The following is a 19006-nucleotide window of genomic DNA, read 5'->3' on the forward strand; positions in this document are numbered from 1 at the left end:
AAGGACCAAGCCGCTCCCCTTCATGACGGTGATCATGAAAAAACTAGCCGCCTCCTTCCAACTCTGCTGCTGTGCCCACGTGGACTAAGATGGGGGCTTCTCCATCTTTTTTCCCTGACAACCCTGCCTCCCCCCAGCAGGCTAGTAAAACTCCACAGCTCCCCTGTGCCACAAGAACTCTTTTTCTGCCTACCCAACAGATTAAGAGCCAGGCCCAATGTCGGGGGCAGGAAGCAGACCAGTTGCCCAGTGCCCCACAGAGCAACGTTGCTTGGCCTTCAGTTTCAGCCCTGGGCCCAGTGAGTCTAAGGCTGGCCCTACTCTCTGGTTTATTTTGGCCAACTCCCGGGGGTCCAGTCCCTGGTTCTAACCCACTGGGGCAGGCCATGTGACAGAGCCAGGAGAGCTGGGATCCTTGCTGACCTGCTGCAAGGTACCTCAGTGCCCTGAGCCTGTTTGGCCCTCCCATTCTGTATGCCTAGTTCCACTGGGAGCTCTCTGGGGCGGGGATGAAGCAAATCCTAACACAGTAGGGCCAGGATCTCGGTCATAATTTTGCCCTCTCGCACATGCAGGATGACATTAAATTACCAAGAGAAGCAGACGTTCCCATACACGATGGCCTGCTCTCAAACGAGTCACACCGTTGCTCGCTTACATCAAGGACAGAGAGCTTTGGCCATTCCCCTGGGCTGACTCACAAGCCATTTGCAAGCCGCGTCCATTCTTTCATTTCATTTTATTTTATTTTTTAAATTTTTTTTTACATAAAAAGTTCAGTAAAAATTGGATAAAGTAAAATGATTTAAGCAGTAAAATCAATCTTATCAACATAGCACAAGGCCTGCCAGAAACCCAGAGGCAGCCTGTTCCTGAATATTTACATGATAACAGATGAACCTTGCAGGAGAACCAAAAAACAAAACAAAACTATCCTTACAAAATGTTCCCGTGAGATTAGCACGTGTCGGGCTAAAAGCAAAAAAAAAAAAAAAAAAAAAAAAAATTTATCAATATATTCACATATACGTTAAAATATAATACAGATCTCGGGGACACAAGGTGTGCGCATGGGTCAGTGCGCCTAACAGCACCGCCAGATTTGAGACCCGGGTTTGCCTGTGGAGAGGACGAGGATGGCCGCACTGTGCTGCCCTCCAACAGGAGGCAACTACTTCATTTCATACAGAAAAGGGGTTGTTTCTGTCAAAGAATACACAGGGTCGAGTCAGATCTGTAAGTCCTGCCCACGCTGACAGTCTCCGAGGTTCGGAGTCTGAAGAGGATGGATCGCTCTCCTCCCAAAAAAATTAGAGGTGGTTATTCTAAGTCCGTGTCCTCTTTGGGCTTGTAAACTGCCCCAAACTTCTGCATGTATTTCTTAATGTACTCCTTCGTTTTGTGCTTCACATTCTCATTGCACTCCAGATCCTCTGGGTTCTTGCAGTATTTCAGCTCTTTGTTCATCACGCCATGAGTCAGCTGGAAAGCAAGCAAGAAATGCAAAGGTTACTCATTGATCCAGGAAGCTGGCAAGCACATGCCTATGAACTGGGAGGGTTTCATACACGTGGGGATGTCTGAAGTGGAACGGAGGACTAAGGATGTTAAATATCGACTATTTGACTAATCGAATAGTCGATGCATTTTGCATTGACTATTTGATTAGTTGATAGGGCGAAAACTCCGTGTGTAGCCCCGGAGCAGCTGGAGACTCCAGCTGATTCTGGGCTACACATGGCCCTGTCGCTTTGAAACACCACATGCAGCCTAGGGACACGCCAGCTGGCCCCAGGCTGCACGCAGCGTTTCAAAGCGACACCACCACGTGGAGCCCAGGGTCTGGCCCCAGGTGGCGCTGCTGCTCTGAAGAACCCCTTCCTCCCCTCCCACTTGCTGGGAGAGAGAAGCCGCTAGTCAATTAGCATGTCGACTATCCAATAAGCATTTGCTAGTCGACTAGTCCTTCACATCCCTATGGGGGACTTTCCTACCAGTGGAAGCTGGGATTGTTGGACAAACTATTCCACTAGCTTATGGGGTACTGAATTGAGATGGCACTACAGAAACATTGATCCAATTTACCCTTCCTCATCATAAGAGAACAAAGGAAAACCCAGTTACATTTTTGCAGCCTTTCAGTGTAAGGCAGAAAAAAATCCCCTCTTCCACAATGAATAATTCACCCATGGAACTCCTCGCCACTAGACAGAAGTAAGCCCAACGGCAAGGCGGATTCCAAAAGGACAGTATATGCATCTGAGTAGGGAGAACATCTGCTATCACATTACATTAGACAGAGCAAAACCCCCTTGTGGCTCTAGAGCCACTGAGGAGAGAAAGACAGACATTTCTCTCAGTAAAGTTCCCCGATAACTGACCCAAACAGCTTTTTCTCCTTCCTGTGAAGCAGCTGGCACTGCTGGCCATGGTCAGACAGGAAAGCAGACCAGATGAACCAGTTCTATGCCCATCTTCCAGTGTACCGTGAACACAGCCTTCCTCCAGCACGTGTGACTGCCCCATGCCTGTGGACTGGGTGTGGGCAGGTGGGGGGAGCTAAGAATTTGTGATCCATCCCTGGATGGTCAGAGAAGGCTCAGGGGGTGTAAGGCAGCTAAGCCTCAAGAGCTGTTTAAAAACCATGTCCATTTCCTCTGCATTAACTCCCCTACCCCACTCTAAATCAGGGCGGGTTTGTCAGACACAGCATCAGGTCCTAGAACTTCTTCGGGATTACTGAGTGGAAAACCATTCCTGCGCATGCACAGATACTGTCATAAAGCCTGGATACCTTGCGTGCTAAGTGTTTGAAGTCTTCTGTTGTGGTGATTCTTCCCACTTTGCAGTCAGGTTTGCGGTAGGGGTTCAAGCACTGCACGATGAACTGAGACATCTGGAGTTAGGAAGGAGAGAAACTAGTAAATAAGTTAGTCTACAAGGTGCCACAGGACTCCTCGTCGCTTTTGCGGATTCAGACTAACACGGCTACCCCTCTGATAGTAAATAAGAACGCCTCAAGCCACTGCTGATTAGCTACTGACCGTTTCTGGCCCAGGAACATTTACCGGAAGGGGTAAAACTCATCCCTCCAAGCACGACATTTGTGCTTTTGCAGGAGTGCAGGTAAAGACAACCGTCAGTAGAGCTACTGAACCAAGTGAAGCCTTTTTGCTGGTGTCCAAGGGAACAGCTCCCACTTACACAGCTGTGACTAAGGAAGGACCACATTTCTGTGTGGTAAGAGGCGGTCAATCGCAGCACAGATTTGTGGCAGTTGCCAACTTTGGATGGCTCGAACCAGGGACCTTTCACAGCTAAACGCCTATAGCTTGAGGTAAGGTGCCAAACTCCGTAGCCACTCACAGCCTCAGCATAGAGGGGGACCTAACACCCCACCTCCAGCGGGTTACATACTCTCATGAGGAGTAATTGTTACAGGATTTCTTTAGGGCCACCTCTAATAGCTATTCCTTTCTCAACCCACATGCCCCACGCGCTATATGCATGGACCAAAGGCCAGCTACCACAGTGAGCTAGTCTGCAAAGTAACCAACTCATTTTATTACACAGGAAAACAAAAATGGTGGGAGAAATGTAACCCTGGACCCCTCCTGAACACCTTCCCCAGGCAAAGCTCCCTTTAATTCCCTAGGAAATCAGCCTGTGTAAGACGGCCAAGATTGGGCCCTCTGTAGGCAACTTGCAGGATTATGAGTATCTACAGTCCTGGAGCCTTTGCATCCCGCCTGCCCAGCAGGATGGGAACGGGACTTTCCCTTTCATGCCGTAACTCAGGGCTGTTCAGCCTGAAGACACATGATTCTCATCCACTAATTGACCATTCATTATCAGAGGGAAATAGGTCAATGGAGGGATGATAGGAGTTACTATAGAGATCTTTCTGGGTGTCTGGCTGGTGAGTCTTGCCCACATGCTCAGGGTTTAGCCGATCGCCATATTTGGGGTAGGGAAGGAATTTTCCTCCAGGGTAGATTGGCAGAGACCCTGGAGGTTTTTCGCCTTCCTCTGTAGCATGGGGCGCAGATCACAGCTGGAGGATTCTCTGCATCTTGGGGTCTTCAAAGTATTTGAAGGCTTCAATATCGGAAATATAGGTGAGAGGATTATTCTAAGAGGGGTGGGTGAGATTCTGTGGCCTGCACTGTGCAGGGGGTCAGACTAGATTATCATAATGGTCCCTTCTGACCTTATAAGTCTATGAGTCATCCGATCACAGGAGTCACTTGCAGAGTGCTGCCTGTGTAACCACTAGGGATGTTGAAATGCGCTGAAACAGGTAACCGTTAAATGGGTAACATTTTAGCATTTGACGATCTTGGCTGCTCCGACAGCTGGGGGTGTGCACGTTCCTGCCCAGTTGAGTTGAACTGGCAGGACTTGGGGGTGGGGGAGAAGCAACTGCCTGCCCCACTCGGCCTGAGTCTCCCTGCCCACTCCTGCACAGCAGGGGCTAGGACACCCACCGGCCACCTTTGGAGCTGGAGTCCCTCCGGGCTGCTACCATGCAGCCAGGTCCAGGACACTGCCAGGGCGTCCCCATGGGGGGGGGAAGCCACTGCCACCCCTCCCCCGCTGGCAGGGGCTGCTCCAGCTTCTTGGCTGGTGCATCTGCCACTGGCAGGGGCTGCTCTGGTGTCCCAGGTTGGGGCAGCTCCTGTCTGCAGTGGGCCCTCGGGGGGCTGGAGCAGACGCTGCCCGCAGCAGGCGGGGAGTTGCTCCAGCCCCCGCCCGCGAACCTTAACCAGTCATCATTCCCCACTCCGGTTAATGGGTTAACCCTTCACCTCCCTAGTGACCACACTGCACGGGAACAGGCTCCTCTTGTCCTGCTCACCTCTCAGGAGACCCTCCTTCGCACAGCAAACAGTCCCGAGCCACCGTTGCCCTACGAAGAATCCTAAGCAGGGTATGGCCAATGGCCCTGGGCCCTTCGGTCCTGAACTCCTCTGAGCTGCAACACCACAACCCTGCCTCCCAGACACACGGGGAGGGAAATCCTGCCCCATTTCAGTCAATGTGAGTTTGCCATTGGCTTCAGTAGGGTCAGCATTTCCCGGAAGCTGTGTCCACACTACAGAGCTTTTTGTGCCACAAGAGGAAAGAGGAGAACGCACAGGTGCCCTGGTGGCCATTCTGTGCATACCAACCAGTGCCTACTTCCGAGAGAGCGTCCATGCAGTCCGGACGCTCTCTTGCGCAAAAGCGTGTCGCTTTTCCGATGTGCTTTTGCAGTGTGGACGCGCTCTTGCGCAAGACGTTTTTGCGGGAGCTCTCTTCCGACAAAAGCTTCTCGCGCAAAAAACCTGCAGTCTGGACGTAGCCTTAGAGCAGTGTTTCCCGAACGGGGTTCCATGGGGAAGTGAAAATACGAGTTTTGCAGGAAAATTCCATGACAACATTTTATGATTTTTTTAAATAAATATTTAAGCATTTATTAATTTTATTGAAAACGATTTTCATTTGTTGTTGGCCACAATCAGTGTCTCTGTGTAATGCCTGTTTAGCCAGTGAGCGGGGATTTTGATGTTACTCAGCACTGCGCTCGTCATCAATCAATGATGCAATCGTCTGTTGTATGCCACCGTAAATCCCTGTACTCACTCTTACGGAGCGTGGATCACGTGAGTGACTGAATACAAATAGACTAGCGCCGCATCAGACAAAGTCGAAGCTTCAGCTGTCAAACCAGTTGCTTGTATGAGCTTCATTTTTTGTACACATTAAAAGTGATTCTTGTTTTTAAATATGTGCAATTAAACTAACGTTGATCTCATGACCTTGTTTAGCATTTGTTTATTATCCTCCTTACTTATTTGTGGTCTACTTTTTCAGCTCCGTATATTAGACTGTTATTAGAGGCTCTGCAAAATTCTTTCCAGTTTTAAAAGGTTCTATGGCCAAATCAAATTGGGAAACACTGCCTTAGAGGGTTTTTAAGGCTCTGCAGCTGCATGTGTAGTAGCTCATCTAAGGGATTACTGATTTAGGAGCCCAAGTAAAGATTGAGAATAACCCCTTCTGTGAAGGGCAAGGCATCCTGCTGCCCTCTAGCCCCACGTTTTACGTATCCCATCTTGCCTCCTTACCTCTTTCCTGAACACTTCTTTGCTCTTCTTAGCCAGCTCACTCGAAGTGTCGGCTTCCGCTGTTTTGGGTTTCTTGGAAGACTGCGGGAGAGGAAAAAGGTCGAACAGTCACTTTCTGATTTACAGACATACCTTTGCAACACCAGAAGCTTTTCCCCAGGCCCACCACGGACTCCACGTATGCAGGGCTGGACCAGCAGCCTCTCCCCCCAACAGCTCTGGAGAGTAAGAATTCTGGTGGCAAGGGAGGGTTACCACATCCTGAGGAAGACACTCAGTACTGGGGCACACAGCTGGGCCTGAATGCCTTTTGGGAGGTAGAGTCCTGATCTGTTTCTGCACTGATGCCTCGTGCTCATCTGCACAACTCTAGCAGCCTCCTACTCCTCCAACACGCACCCTATGCCATACCACACCGCTCTGAGAGCCTGTCTGCAAAGGGACATTCTCTGTGCCAGGCATAGGACATGGACCCTTGTATGGCTATGCTGGTATCTTTCCTTCCACCCACTTGCAACTCCCTGCCGACACACATCCTAGTCTCCTCCAACCATCTCAAGACTCACTGCTGCTGGCTCACTCTCCGTCGCTATTGGTGGCTCCGGAGCTAGCTGTTCTCTCACTCGGGCCTGACCGCGCTGGAAACAAAGCACAAAACAGTAACATGGATGATCGTTGCAAACAGCTCGTTTCCTCCGACCCACTGGTCTTCTGGTTTCCCCTCCTCCGCGTCCTGCTCTTACGCTCTCTAGCTCAGAACATGAGCTCTGCAGGCCAGGAAGCTGGTTCTCTCTCCGTTCGACGGTGCTATGTAAATCGTTACCATCCGAACGGGAAGGCTGCAGAGTCAAGCACTTGAAAGTTCGTAAATGGCAAAAGTAGCAATATGTGATCATGTAATTAAAGATGGTGGTATAACATGTGCACACAAGGAGGCCAAACCAACATGGTTCAGGCCACCTTACTTTGGGCCCATGTACGTACCCATGATGGTACAGTCTAATTACATCATCACATACTATTTTTCCTTAATTCTGGCATTTCCTAACTTTTGAGCGCTTCACTTTGCAGCTCCGGTGGCTTTCACAGTCTTTCAGAATGCAATTTCCTAATTTCTGTTTTCTCAGTGTCTCCTGTGGAACCATCCCGACCCCTCACTCGAGTCATCGGATAGTTAGATCCGCAGCATAGCCCTCTACCCTTTGAGCTGACCGAGAAACTCGAAGCAGCAGCCGGCAGTTAGCTTCTACGTGGTTCAGGCAGGGGGGTGAGAGACACGCTTTGCCAGCTGGTTTTACAGCCAATTGTCCTCAGCTTGCCCCTCACCTCCACAGGCTCCTCTGCCACCCTCCAGCCCCTTCCTCTCGCTCTCGGGCTTCTGCAGCCCCCTGCTCCTATTCGTCCTCTGCATTTCACTCAGAGTGCTTCCCCCGCCCTTCCCACGATGCCTGAGTGCCAACAGCAGGAACCCAGGCGCTCGCTTTCAGCCCAGCAACCGGAGGCAGCTAGTCTTGCAGGCCTGGACTAGAGCAGGCTCAGTGCTCGGGGGTTACACATGCTCAGTGCAGACACCATTAGCTGCCAAACGGAAATCTCCACAAACCAAGATTTTTTTCAGAGGCCCCTAACTTCAGAGGCCTAATTTGGAAACGATTTCAGGCGGATGACAAAGGCCCATTTCAAGTTCTTGCTGCAAAAATGGACCTTCTCAACAACAAAATGCTGTGGTGGAGTGTCAGTACCTGTGCTTGGGCTGTCTGTAAGCACTGCCCAGCAAGGGGCACCTTGAAGGCCCCCATGACAGTGACCGAACCGGTTCTACCGGTTAAGGGAAGGGATGGAACAAAGGAAGTGAGTGTTGGGAGAAGTGAGAGTTTCTGGCTGGAATCATGAAGGAGATGGACTAAGGAAGGGGGGCTGGGAGTCTTAAGGGCTGAGGCACCCCATCTCAAGGGGTCTGAGGCATCCTGGTCCAGACTCCTGTAGCCATGTCATGTCTGTGCTGTATCCTGGAGGAGCAATAAACCCTCTCTGTTCTACTGGCTGGCAGAGTCTGTCCTTGCTGCTACGGGGCTGCATGATCAGTGGGAATCCCAACTCGCCGTCACAAATACGTGTCGGCATGTTTTTAAATCGGGGGGGGGGGGGGGGGGGGTTACTAGCCTGGTGTAATTGTTATTCTTTGAGACGTGTGGCTCACATCCTATCCCACACCAGATGGTGAGGTGGTCTCCCCCTCCGTGATATCCGCAGGGGTGCCCGTCTAAGGGGCACTGCCATCACCCCCTTCAGGTCCTTCCTGCCAGAACTCAGACAGGGGCAGCGAGACCGCTTGTGGAAAGAACAAGAGCAACACATCTTGAAGAGCACACAGTTATGAGAGGCAGGCAACTGTTTCTGCTTCTTTGTGCCTGCTAGGGATGTTCGCTATAGTGGTGTAGTTGCAGAGTCACGTAACAGCATGAAACCTTATCGGTTACACGACGATTCGATAGTCCCCGGGGGCAGGGCTGGCAGCCAGTGCGATCTGGTCCCACTACCAGGGAGCCCCCTTGCCAGCCTGCACTGTGCCTCTCTCTCCGAGGCAACAGCGCCGGGTGGCAGGTGGGAGCCGGTCTGCGAGAGGGGCCAGTTTAAAAACTAGCTCCCTACCCGCGGGGGTCCGAGCTCTCGGTGGATAGAGGCTGCAGCTGCCCTGCCCTTTGCTGCCTCTGATAGAGAGACAGCAAGGAGAGGAGAGGTGAGTGCATGTAGTCATTAGGATTAACCGATAAGTCCAGGCTCATTGGTTAGTCATGTCGTGGACTCCACGCTGACACCCCCAGTGCCCACGTCCGTTCCATGTCAGATAGCTCCCAAGGTGTAGGAAGCAGGCAGGAGTTCATGGACACGCTCTGCCGGAGCCAGAGTGATTGCTGGGGGATGGCAGAGAGGATTGTGAAGTGGCCACTGACCACCACATCTCGACTTTGCAGATATCCTTGACAGGGACGTGTGCCAAGACAGCAGCTGACAACACTTGAGCCCGCGTGAAATGAGCCATCACTATCAATGGAGGCACGGCCTGTGCCGGTTCGTAGCAGATCCAGAACGAAATCCTCTGGGGGAGACCCTTCGCTCTGCCAACCACGGTAACGGACAACTGAATACATCGGCAGAAGGGCGTTTTGCTCAAGGCCGAATGCCAGGGTGTGCCCGACGTCTTGAGTGTGCAGACGCTTCCCCTCCCTGGAAGCGCATGGCTTCAGAAAGAACACCAGAAGGAAGGTATCTGATTGACATGGTCCTTTCCACACCAACTTTGGCAGGGAGGCTGGACGGGGACACAGCCTCACCTCGTCTTTGCAGAACATCATATATAGAGGTTCCAACATTCAAGCCTTAATATCGATGCATACCACTGAGGAAAATAACTTCTTGCACCGGTGCATGGGGTGAGCACGTACTAGGGGTGTACTAGTGTAGTTGATTAACCGATAAGCAAAAGCTCATAGGTTAATGCTACAGAGTACATGCATCCCCCCCCCCACCCCCACCCCTTGCCAGTAAATTTTTTAGCAGGCTGGCCAGCGACCCAGCTCAGTCCCAGCTTGCACTGGGTCCTGGACCTACCCCCGCTGTGGCTCTGCATTTCAAGTGTGCTAGGAGCCAGATGGGCAGGCAGCCCGGCTTAGTTCTGGCTCCAGGAGCTCAGACCCCTCCCCCTTGGACAGGGGCTGCCTGGGGACTATAGAATAGTCGACTACCCAATAAGAATTCATGAGGTTAATCGACTATTCAATGAACCGATATGTAACACCCTAGCATATACACTTACCGTGGAATGGGCACAAGCAAGCACTCAGACAACCGTTTTCCCTTGTTTTCAGAAATGGCTGAGCCATCTTAGCTGAAACTCTAAAACCAATTCGGCTAAGACAGTCACCCACCATAGGAAACTTAAAAGCTGGCAAAGACATAAGCAACTGAGAACAGGGTCTTCCCAGAGAGCCTACTGGACACTTCTCCCGGAATAAAGGGCAGATCCACTACACCAATCGTGAACGCTATTTTGATTCCAAGTGGAAACAGCGCCCCATTTCAAACGGTCTCAAGTGGAGGAGCACACGCACATACAGAGTCATCCTGTTAACACCACGCAAGTCCCCTTCTATGCAGTCAGAGGCAACAGCTTTCAGGGTTGCTACGGGACACAAGGGAGGAACAGTGGTGGGAATAGCCACTGGATCGCAAGCTCCAAGGACCTGCACGTGTCCATTTTTCAATGGAACGTGAACTTGATTCCCTGCTGATGGATGGCTTTCAAGGAGCAGGAGGAGCCTAGGGCTGCTCTGCCGCATTGGTGCGGCATGCCAGCTTCTAGTCTGCCCTTAAGAAAACGTGTGCATGGCGCACTGATTCTGTGCAAACTTCTATGGCAGAGACACTGGCTCTCCGGCAGCGCTCTGCTCTATTGGAGGGAAAAGGCAGCAACAGTACAAAAGAGAAGAGAAGGGCTGGGAGAAAGCCCCACAAAACACAGTTTGTCTACGCGTGGCACAAGAGAGCAGCAAGCCACCGCGTGGCCCTACAGTGCACTGTAAGGTCCCAGGTGGACACTGCTGATGTGCCCTCACGTTCTCTAAGGCGCTTGAAGGCCTTCCCATTTCAAAACAGCAGTATGCCAAAGGATGCTACCAAACTTCCTGTGCACTGTAGCAGCGTCCACAGGGGATGCGACGGTGCAGCAGGCTACAGCACTAGGTTTCCTGCACGCCTGCATCTCATGTAGACAAACTCACATTTTCCATGGAAAAAAGCTTAAATTTGCAAGCCAGGCTATTGGAACACGACTGGGTAATTCAGAAAGCTCTAATTCAGGTCCCCTATGGATTACTGTGGTTAGCATTATTAGTGCTCAACTATGTTTTGCTGGAGGCCAGGAGGAGGAAATCAGAGTTTTCCCCTTCATTTTATTTCATACATGTTAACACACTATTACAAATGCAATTATGATTCTACATTTTCCCCCTTAACCTTCAGCACCATGGCTGCTTTTGTTTCTACTGCTTAAAGCTCTTCTCACTGTTTCCAAGATGGAACTATGCTGCTTTCTAAATACCTCCCCATATTGTTGTAAAAGGGAGAGGCGTTAATTCTTGACCTATGAGACAGAACTATGAGCTTACAATCTGCGGACTACACAGGTCTGTGGAGGTGCCTTATTTTGTGATTTCCTTTAAAGGGATGTTATGTTCATACAAAGGCTTGCCACGGCCTCCCTTTGAAATCAACAGGACTATTCACCAGGACACTACACAAAAGCTATCTTAGGAAAGGACCAAAGAAATGGATTCGATGGCATGTCAACTCCACCTAATCCCCCCAGACTGAATATGCTTGTCAACCACCTTACAACTGTTAAGGTAACAGTCATTGTGTTTTCCGACAAACAGCATCAGTTTGCACGCAACGTTACCAGGAAAAGCGACGCTACTGATTTTACAGGACCCAAAGATACGTCAGGCTCTTCCAATGCAGGTGCTTGACACAGCCAAGTAGGGACACCAAGGAGTTGGGAGGGATGAGCGGGGAAGGGTGAGGACCACACAGCAACGTGCTGACTTTGACCCTCCATGAGGTGAGCATGACCAGTCCGTTACCAGGATGGTGTTTTTTTGGGAGGCTTTTTGTTTAAGTTAGTGTTTATTGAAAATTATGGAGTCCAATGTGACACTGTGGATACCCTGCAGTGAACCCAGGGCTTCTCATTCCACTGAAATAAAAAAACCCCTAACAGGCAAGCTAGACACAAGAAATATTTCACCCATAACTGAAGAACGGCTACCCCAGAAGTAGCACGCAGGAACTGTAACTGCACAAAGCAAAGTTACCCAACGGCCTAGTGTGGCGGGCAAAGAACAATGCAGTAATCAGTTCAAACTGCAAGGGTAATTTTTAACGAGACCGATTGCTCCCGCTGGAATTTGACCAGGGCACCCAGATTAATATGCATTTTCTTACATTCAGGATAGGAATTCCCAGCTTCACTAAGGCGTGTCCGAATCCCTTACCACTTCGGCTCACCTATGCTAGGAAGAACAGGAGTAGATCCAGGAAGACAGTATGTGTTTTGCTTGCTTCGTTGTATAAAATACATCTGAAAGTACATGATATCTGACTGGAGAGTGGGGAACGCCTTTAAGCCAAGCCAATGGTGACACTCAGTGTGAGCACGGGATAGAGTTTGAATTGGAGGATTATAAAGCAGAGAGAGCTGGGAGGATCTCAGAGATACCTGGTTTCTCCCCTGCAATGAACTGGTAACAAGGATGAAAGGAGACATTTTAGTTGCACCGAGTCATTTTGAGGGATGGGAAGAGCTGGTGGCTCATAGGCAAGCACAAACTGGACCAAATTGGAGCAACATGCCCTGAAATTCTGCACAAGGAGTTCTTTGACTCCACCTGTTTTCTCCCTTCTCGTCCGTGAAGGACAATCCATCTGTTGACATAAGCTCTTAAAAACGTAAAAATGAGAGCCCATGGTCTGGAATATCAAGCTGCCATATGGAAAAATCACATTTTGTTGCAGCACCAGGATCCAATATTAGCGGGTATGGCACACGGCCAGCTTACACTGCGTTTTATATCAGCGTTAGCACACAGAGACATGGGAAGTCAGACTGGCGCGCTCTCAGACATTTGGCAGGGCCATTTTCATTTCATTTTACATCCCTGTAAATCTGACGTGCTGAGACAGAGCTGGCCTTGAGGGAGCCGTGAATCACTTGGATAGAGAAGCAAAGGAGATGCAGTATTCAACAAGCACGTTTTACTTCCACAGCTTTTTTAAATACATGGGGTGCTGAATTCTAGTTTACTTGCCAAAATCCAGCTTTATCCACTCCTCTAATCAAGCCTGAGCATTCGGCAGTGGTTGCCAATCATTTATTAGAGAAGCAGTGCCAAAAATATCTTTGGAAAGGACTTCACTAAATCTTCCCGATTTTACATTTGACATGGACATCATTTGGACCAGTTAACATCAAAAGCAAACAGGAGTCTTGGAAAAAGTTAATTAATGGTCCTGTAAAGTTAGTGTGCCCCAATGATGAAAATCGGGGCTTTAGTGCATACCTTTATCTTCAGATGCATCTGTTCCTTCCTTATTTCCTTACAAGGTAACCCTGGTTTCAGACTAGGATCTCTCACCAATTAAAATTTAGAAGACAGAAACAGTTAACCATTTTTAATAACCCATGCACTACTTTAATCAGTTTAAGTAGTACTTAATGCAAACAGGTTCTGTCTATTAGATAGAGGTTGAACCTCTCTAGTCTGGTATCATCTATGATCCTGCAGGATTTTAGTTTGCTGGATGTCCAGTCAGCATGGGTGTGGCCAAGTGTCCTGCAGTCCTGTAAAGTTTGTTTATAGCCGCCAGTCCTGGCTCCCAGTGTTCTGTGCTGTTCTTTAGCTCTAATTTAGAAGACATTTGAGGTAAGAGCCCAGCAAGCAGCAGAAGTGCTGGTAAGTGCCACTAAGCATAAGCATGGTTTTTATGCGTCCATGTGCCAATGCAATAAAATTGTGTAACAGAACTAATACCGTGTTATGAAATCTCAGAAATGGCATTGATCTACAGATTTGACACCATTACCCTGGGCCTAAACAAAGACCTTAACTGGCTGGTGCATTACAGAGTCAATTTCTCCTACTATTAACATCTGCATTTCCACACAAAGCGATGTATGGGACACATCCAGCCCTCTTAATTAGCCTCATTAACATAGGTCCTACAACTGACAGGTACTTCTGCTGCTCTTTTTTGTTGTTGTTACTTCCACTCCAATTCATCTGATGAAGTAGGTTTTGCCCATGAAAGCGCATAATTCTATATATTTTAGTTTGTCTCTAACGTGTGAAGCAGCATTGCAAGTACGGTACATAAGAACGGCCGTACTGGGTCAGACCAAAGGTCCATCTAGCCCAGTAGCCTGTCTGCCGACAGTGGCCAGCACCAAGTGCGCCGGAGGGGGTGGACCAAAGACAATGATCAAGCGATTTGTCTCCTGCCATCCATCTCCAGTCTCTGACAAACAGAGGCCAGGGACACCATTCCTACCCTCTAGCTAATAGCCTTTTATGGACCTAACCTCAATTATTTTATTTAGCTTCTCTTTAAACTCCGTTATAGTTGCAGCCTTCACAGCCTCCTCTGGTAAGGAGTTCCACAGGTTGACTATGTGCTGTGTGAAGAAGTATTCACCTAGACCCACTTGCTACAATATTGACCTCCCGTGGTTTAGCAAATTCTCTGGTGCGGCACCCATCAGGTCCCGAGAGTGCTGCACTTGAGAGGTTCCACCTGTTCAAATAACAGATTCAGATCTGTTGAAATTCAGATACGTACCTGCAGTTGCACCAGGCAAGTTCCAATGGACACGAGTTCGTTACCTATATGAACTGACGACATTTCATCATGCATACACACTGCTTGCGTGATGGAAGCAGAAAGATAAAACCATGAGAATTGCCACAGCCCTGAATATATTGATTTGAAATTTCTAAGAGCTTTCTGTTGGGAAAGAGCAGCCAACCAGCCACAAAGGCAGTCACCACCCCATATACTGTTCTTTGTGTTACAATGCAGCAAAGCTGTTCCTGAGCATGTCAGTGACGGAAGAACATACGAACGGCCAGACTGGGTAAGACTGAAGGTCCATCTAGCCCAGGGTCCTGTCTGCCGACAGTGGCCAATGCCAGGTGCCCCAGAGGGAATGAACAGAACATCAAGATACCCCACAGTTAACCCAGGAAAACAGACTAGGGACACCACTCCTACCCATCCTGGCTAATAGACATTGATGGACCTAACCTCCATGAACGTATCCAGCTGTTTTTTTAACCGTGTTATACTTGGCCTTCACGCTATCCTCTGGCAAAGAGTTCCACAAAAGCCATTGTTCTCCCCTAGTCCCTTGCTGACACACCCAGCTGTGAATGTAATGCAATGCAATAGTAATAACTGCTCCACACAGAAGGCAACAATAACCACTGTTCCTGCCAGTCTTGCTCAACGTGGGAGCCTGTGTCAATTGGCTCACCAGCTGCTCACTTGCCTAGGATCATTTTTCTGAGCATAAGCAGATCACCACAAACGAGAGACTCGCCACACTTTGGCAAGGGCCATATAAGTACTGGAGAATCAGCAGGTCTGACCACACAATCCTACCTCCATGTTATGCAAATGTCATGTGACAACACAGCTTACAGTCGGAGTTACACTAACAAGGGAGGTGAGCTCAGGTAGTAACGGACAGACAGAGCCATCAACCCTAATGTCTCCCGCTAGTAAAAGGCTAACATGTCCTCTTGCTCAGCACACCCTTTCGTACCTCGTTCACCAGCATCTGGGACAACCCTGGTTTTTAACAGATTGGTAAGCACGGTAAGTAAGAAGTCAGCTTGTCATCACATATCCAGGAGTGGCAGAACATTCCTGAACTGCTACCTCGAGGTATATTTAGAGCTGGATGAGCCAAGAACGGAGGGACAATCAGAAAGCGTGGTCCTGGAAAGCGTCACTGCACAGCCATGGTTCCTTAATTGCTGCTGAGGACGAGAAGCTGGAAGCTTGCACAGGACAATGGACAGACCATTTTGGTGAGAGCAGGTTAAAATGGTAGGTAACAAGTTTTAAAACAACACTACTGAGGGAGTCGATTTGAGAAGAAAAAAAAGATTGAGAGATACATTCCACAGGTATGCCTGGCTATTTTGAACAAGGGCGAAACCCAAACCTGAACACTTATTCTTGTCTCTAGCAAAGCAACTTCTTCTTACAGGCATGTTTCAAAGTGAACATTCTGGATATTTGGAAGAGCCTAATGAATAATACTTAGCACTGTTCCGTGAACCTCAATGCACAAGGATTATTACTACTGTCCACATTTTAGGTGGAGAAACTGAAGCACAGGGAGGGGTATGCCTTACCCAAGGTCGTCCAGCAGGCAAATGGCCAACTACAAATAGCACCTCCATTTTCCTGCCTCCTAAATGCAGGGCTCTCGCCCCAAGGCAAGTGCTCCCTTTTTAGGAATCAAAGGAAATACAACTTTTCGCCCCCAAACCAAACACATTTTGAACTCAAAGAACGTGTCAGCATTTGCAAGGAGGTAGGATTTTAAATTTGGTAGCGGGACTGTAATAAAACGAACACTGGGTTTAAATAACCTTTTCACATAGAAGTGAGGCAGTTATAGGCTTTTAAGTTTTATTGTTGAGGGCTTTCTTAAAGTGAATTAGTGTTAGTATATTCTACTTGCTGGCTGAACATCAAAGTTCATTCATTTCCCTCATTTATGGCACTCAGATCAAAGGGTTAATAATGAAGAGCAGATGAGTTAATTTTGATCCTTTACATGGCACAAAAGGTAAACGAGAAAATCCAGAGAATATAGAAAGACTGTCAGAGTTCACAATGCAGTCTGTGTATGTTTAGAAAAATCGACTTGCATCTAGGTGTCTGATTGTGTCAGTAAATACAGGTGGGATGCTATTTAGCTGCCAAAAAGACAAAACCAGCAGCAGGGGATACAGTAATTTGCACTTTGGGAATTGGCTTCAAGCCAACTCTTGCGGTACAGAATTCAGCCTATTTTTTCTCTGCATGGCAACTCAGCATCATGTTCAAACTAATGCAACCAGGGCCCTTTTGATGGGCACTTTTATGAACTGAGAATTAATCATTCAAACCAACATTGCAGCCTGCAGTGCCAAGCTAAGGCTGCTTGTTACCATCCAGAGTCAGCAAAGCTTCTCGGGTAACACACAATTACAGATTCCAGCTGGTATGAGCTACAGTTTGATTTAGCAGGGTTCAAGTGGCTCCAATAAAATGCATCACTTAAAGAACTAAGTCCAAATACACTGGGAAGATTCTGCATTTGGTGGTACAGGAGACATTGCTACAGCTAAAATGCAATCATGTGGCTTGGCGCTGGGGAGTGTTTTGGGGCTGTGTGTTGTAACAGTAACATTTTTAAGATCCACAGGCCCAAATGATGCTCTCACCCTAGCATGTACATTCTAGAGTCACTATAGTGGAGTCACTGCAAATGATAGCAGCATTTGGCCTGGAGTACTCAAACTTTTGAACAGTTTTTTAGCAGACTTTGGTGCAGCAGCAAATTGTACTGTGACACAGACCCATGAAGGTAACAAACAGTATTTACCCTTAGGGAGAGGAGCAATACTCATGTGATTTTATGTTAAGACAAACTATCATTACACCTTGAAATCCTGCATCTATCAGACAAGGACAAATAACTGTCAGCTAGTTCAGTGGTCTGCTTTGAATCACGATGTCTCAATTAGGACATGCATTCCTGTCCAGTTTCCCTCTTTGGTTTTCCCGCTTTGGTCCTTCAACACTTCATGAAGAGTGAAAAAAAATCATGAGTTTCCTTTTGTGTCAAGCACCTACCAGGGAACTTGCTAACAAAGGGAAATTGACAAGCATCACATGATCTTAGTTTTGTTTAGCAACCAGCTCCAGTGATCACTGGATGTGGGCCTTTGGGTTTGTTTGTAGGGTGGCACCTAGATCTCATGATTTGTGCTGCATGGAAGTCAGATCTGGCAGTAGCCAATGACATAGAATCATAGAATACTAGGACTGGAAGGGACCTCGAGAGGTCATCGAGTCCAGTCCCCTGCCCTCATGGCAGGACCAAATACTGTCTAGACCATCCCTGATAGTTAAGAGCAGGTTAGATAAACGTCTATCTCCAGAGATGGGGATTCCACAACCTCCCTGGGCAATTTATTCCAGTGTTTGACCACCCTGACAGTTAGGAACTTTTCCCTAATGTCCAACCTAAACCTCCCTTGCTGCAGTTTAAACCCATTGCTTCTTGTTCTATCCCCAGAGGCCAAGATGAACAAGTTTTCTCCCTCCTCCTTGTGACACCCTTTTAGATACCTGAAAACGGCTATCATGTCCCCCCTCAATCTTCTCTTTTCTAAACTAAACAAACCCAATTCCTTCAGCCTTCCCTCATAGGTCATGTTCTCTAGACCTTTCATCATTCTCGTTGCTCTTCTCTGGACCCTCTCCAATTTCTGCACATCTTTCTTGAAATGCGGTGTCCAGTTCTGGGCACAATACTCCAGTTGAGGCCTAACCAGCGCAGAGTAGATCGGAAGAGTGACTTCTCGTGTCTTACTCACAACACACCTGCATACATGCCATGTATGACAGTGAAATAGTGTGCATATTTTACATTTCTACAGCACACACATACACACAAGTGCAGCATCTAAGTTAACTTTTTTTCCCTTCTTCAGTAAGAGAGAAACATTTATTCTGTCCTAAGTACATGGCTGCATTAGCACATTAGTCACTAGTACAGTAAACCCATTACAGGACATTAAATCACAATGCCAATGGTACCCACTTTGATGCTGGCTCCCTGCACTGCAACTTGTGCAGCTGTCATCCGTTAGCATCCCGCTGAAAGCAACGGAATGTCGGAATGTCCCGACACGTTCAACAGTCCAGCAGCTGCACGCTGCCTAGACATGCTCGGAGGCCCAGAGATTCTAAAGTGTGCACACGGGAGATTGGATGTAGATCCCTGTCCCACGAAGTGTGTAAGGTTTGAGACACATCACTTAGCTCTTTGATGGCGCTTTTTCCCAGAGAGCTCAAAAGGCTGCACAAAAGAGCACAAGTACGATCAACCCCATGTTACCCTAAGGAAAGAGGCACAGAGGCGAAGACACAGGTAAGCGGCAGAGCGGGCAATTGAACCCAGCACTCCTGAATCACACCCTAGAACGGTCAACTGGAACTCTTCAGAAAAATGGAGTCAAATGGCTGACAACAACGAAGTGGTTAACAGCCCCTGT

General features: G+C 48.4%; 1 protein-coding gene across 4 annotated transcripts in view; it reads right to left on the reverse strand.

Moving 5' to 3' along the window:
* Positions 1 to 720: 720 nt before the first annotated feature.
* SETD2 (SET domain containing 2, histone lysine methyltransferase) overlaps positions 721 to 19006 on the reverse strand; it is a 135672-nt gene continuing 117386 nt past the window's right edge. For 2 of the 4 annotated variants that reach the window (XM_075922982.1, XM_075922983.1), the window contains exons 20-23: positions 6677 to 6748; positions 6111 to 6191; positions 2795 to 2896; positions 721 to 1482 (exon numbers count right to left, since the gene is read on the reverse strand). In XM_075922982.1, coding sequence (XP_075779097.1) covers positions 1321 to 1482; positions 2795 to 2896; positions 6111 to 6191; positions 6677 to 6748 — 417 coding nt within the window. In that variant the 3' untranslated portion in view covers positions 721 to 1320. The remainder of the gene's footprint in view (positions 1483 to 2794; positions 2897 to 6110; positions 6192 to 6676; positions 6749 to 19006) is intronic. The other 2 variants (XM_075922985.1, XM_075922984.1) reach the window with 1 other exon arrangement.

The sequence above is a fragment of the Pelodiscus sinensis genome, chromosome 2 (genome assembly GCF_049634645.1).
Source record: "Pelodiscus sinensis isolate JC-2024 chromosome 2, ASM4963464v1, whole genome shotgun sequence".
In the NCBI taxonomy this organism is placed as follows: domain Eukaryota; kingdom Metazoa; phylum Chordata; order Testudines; family Trionychidae; genus Pelodiscus; species Pelodiscus sinensis.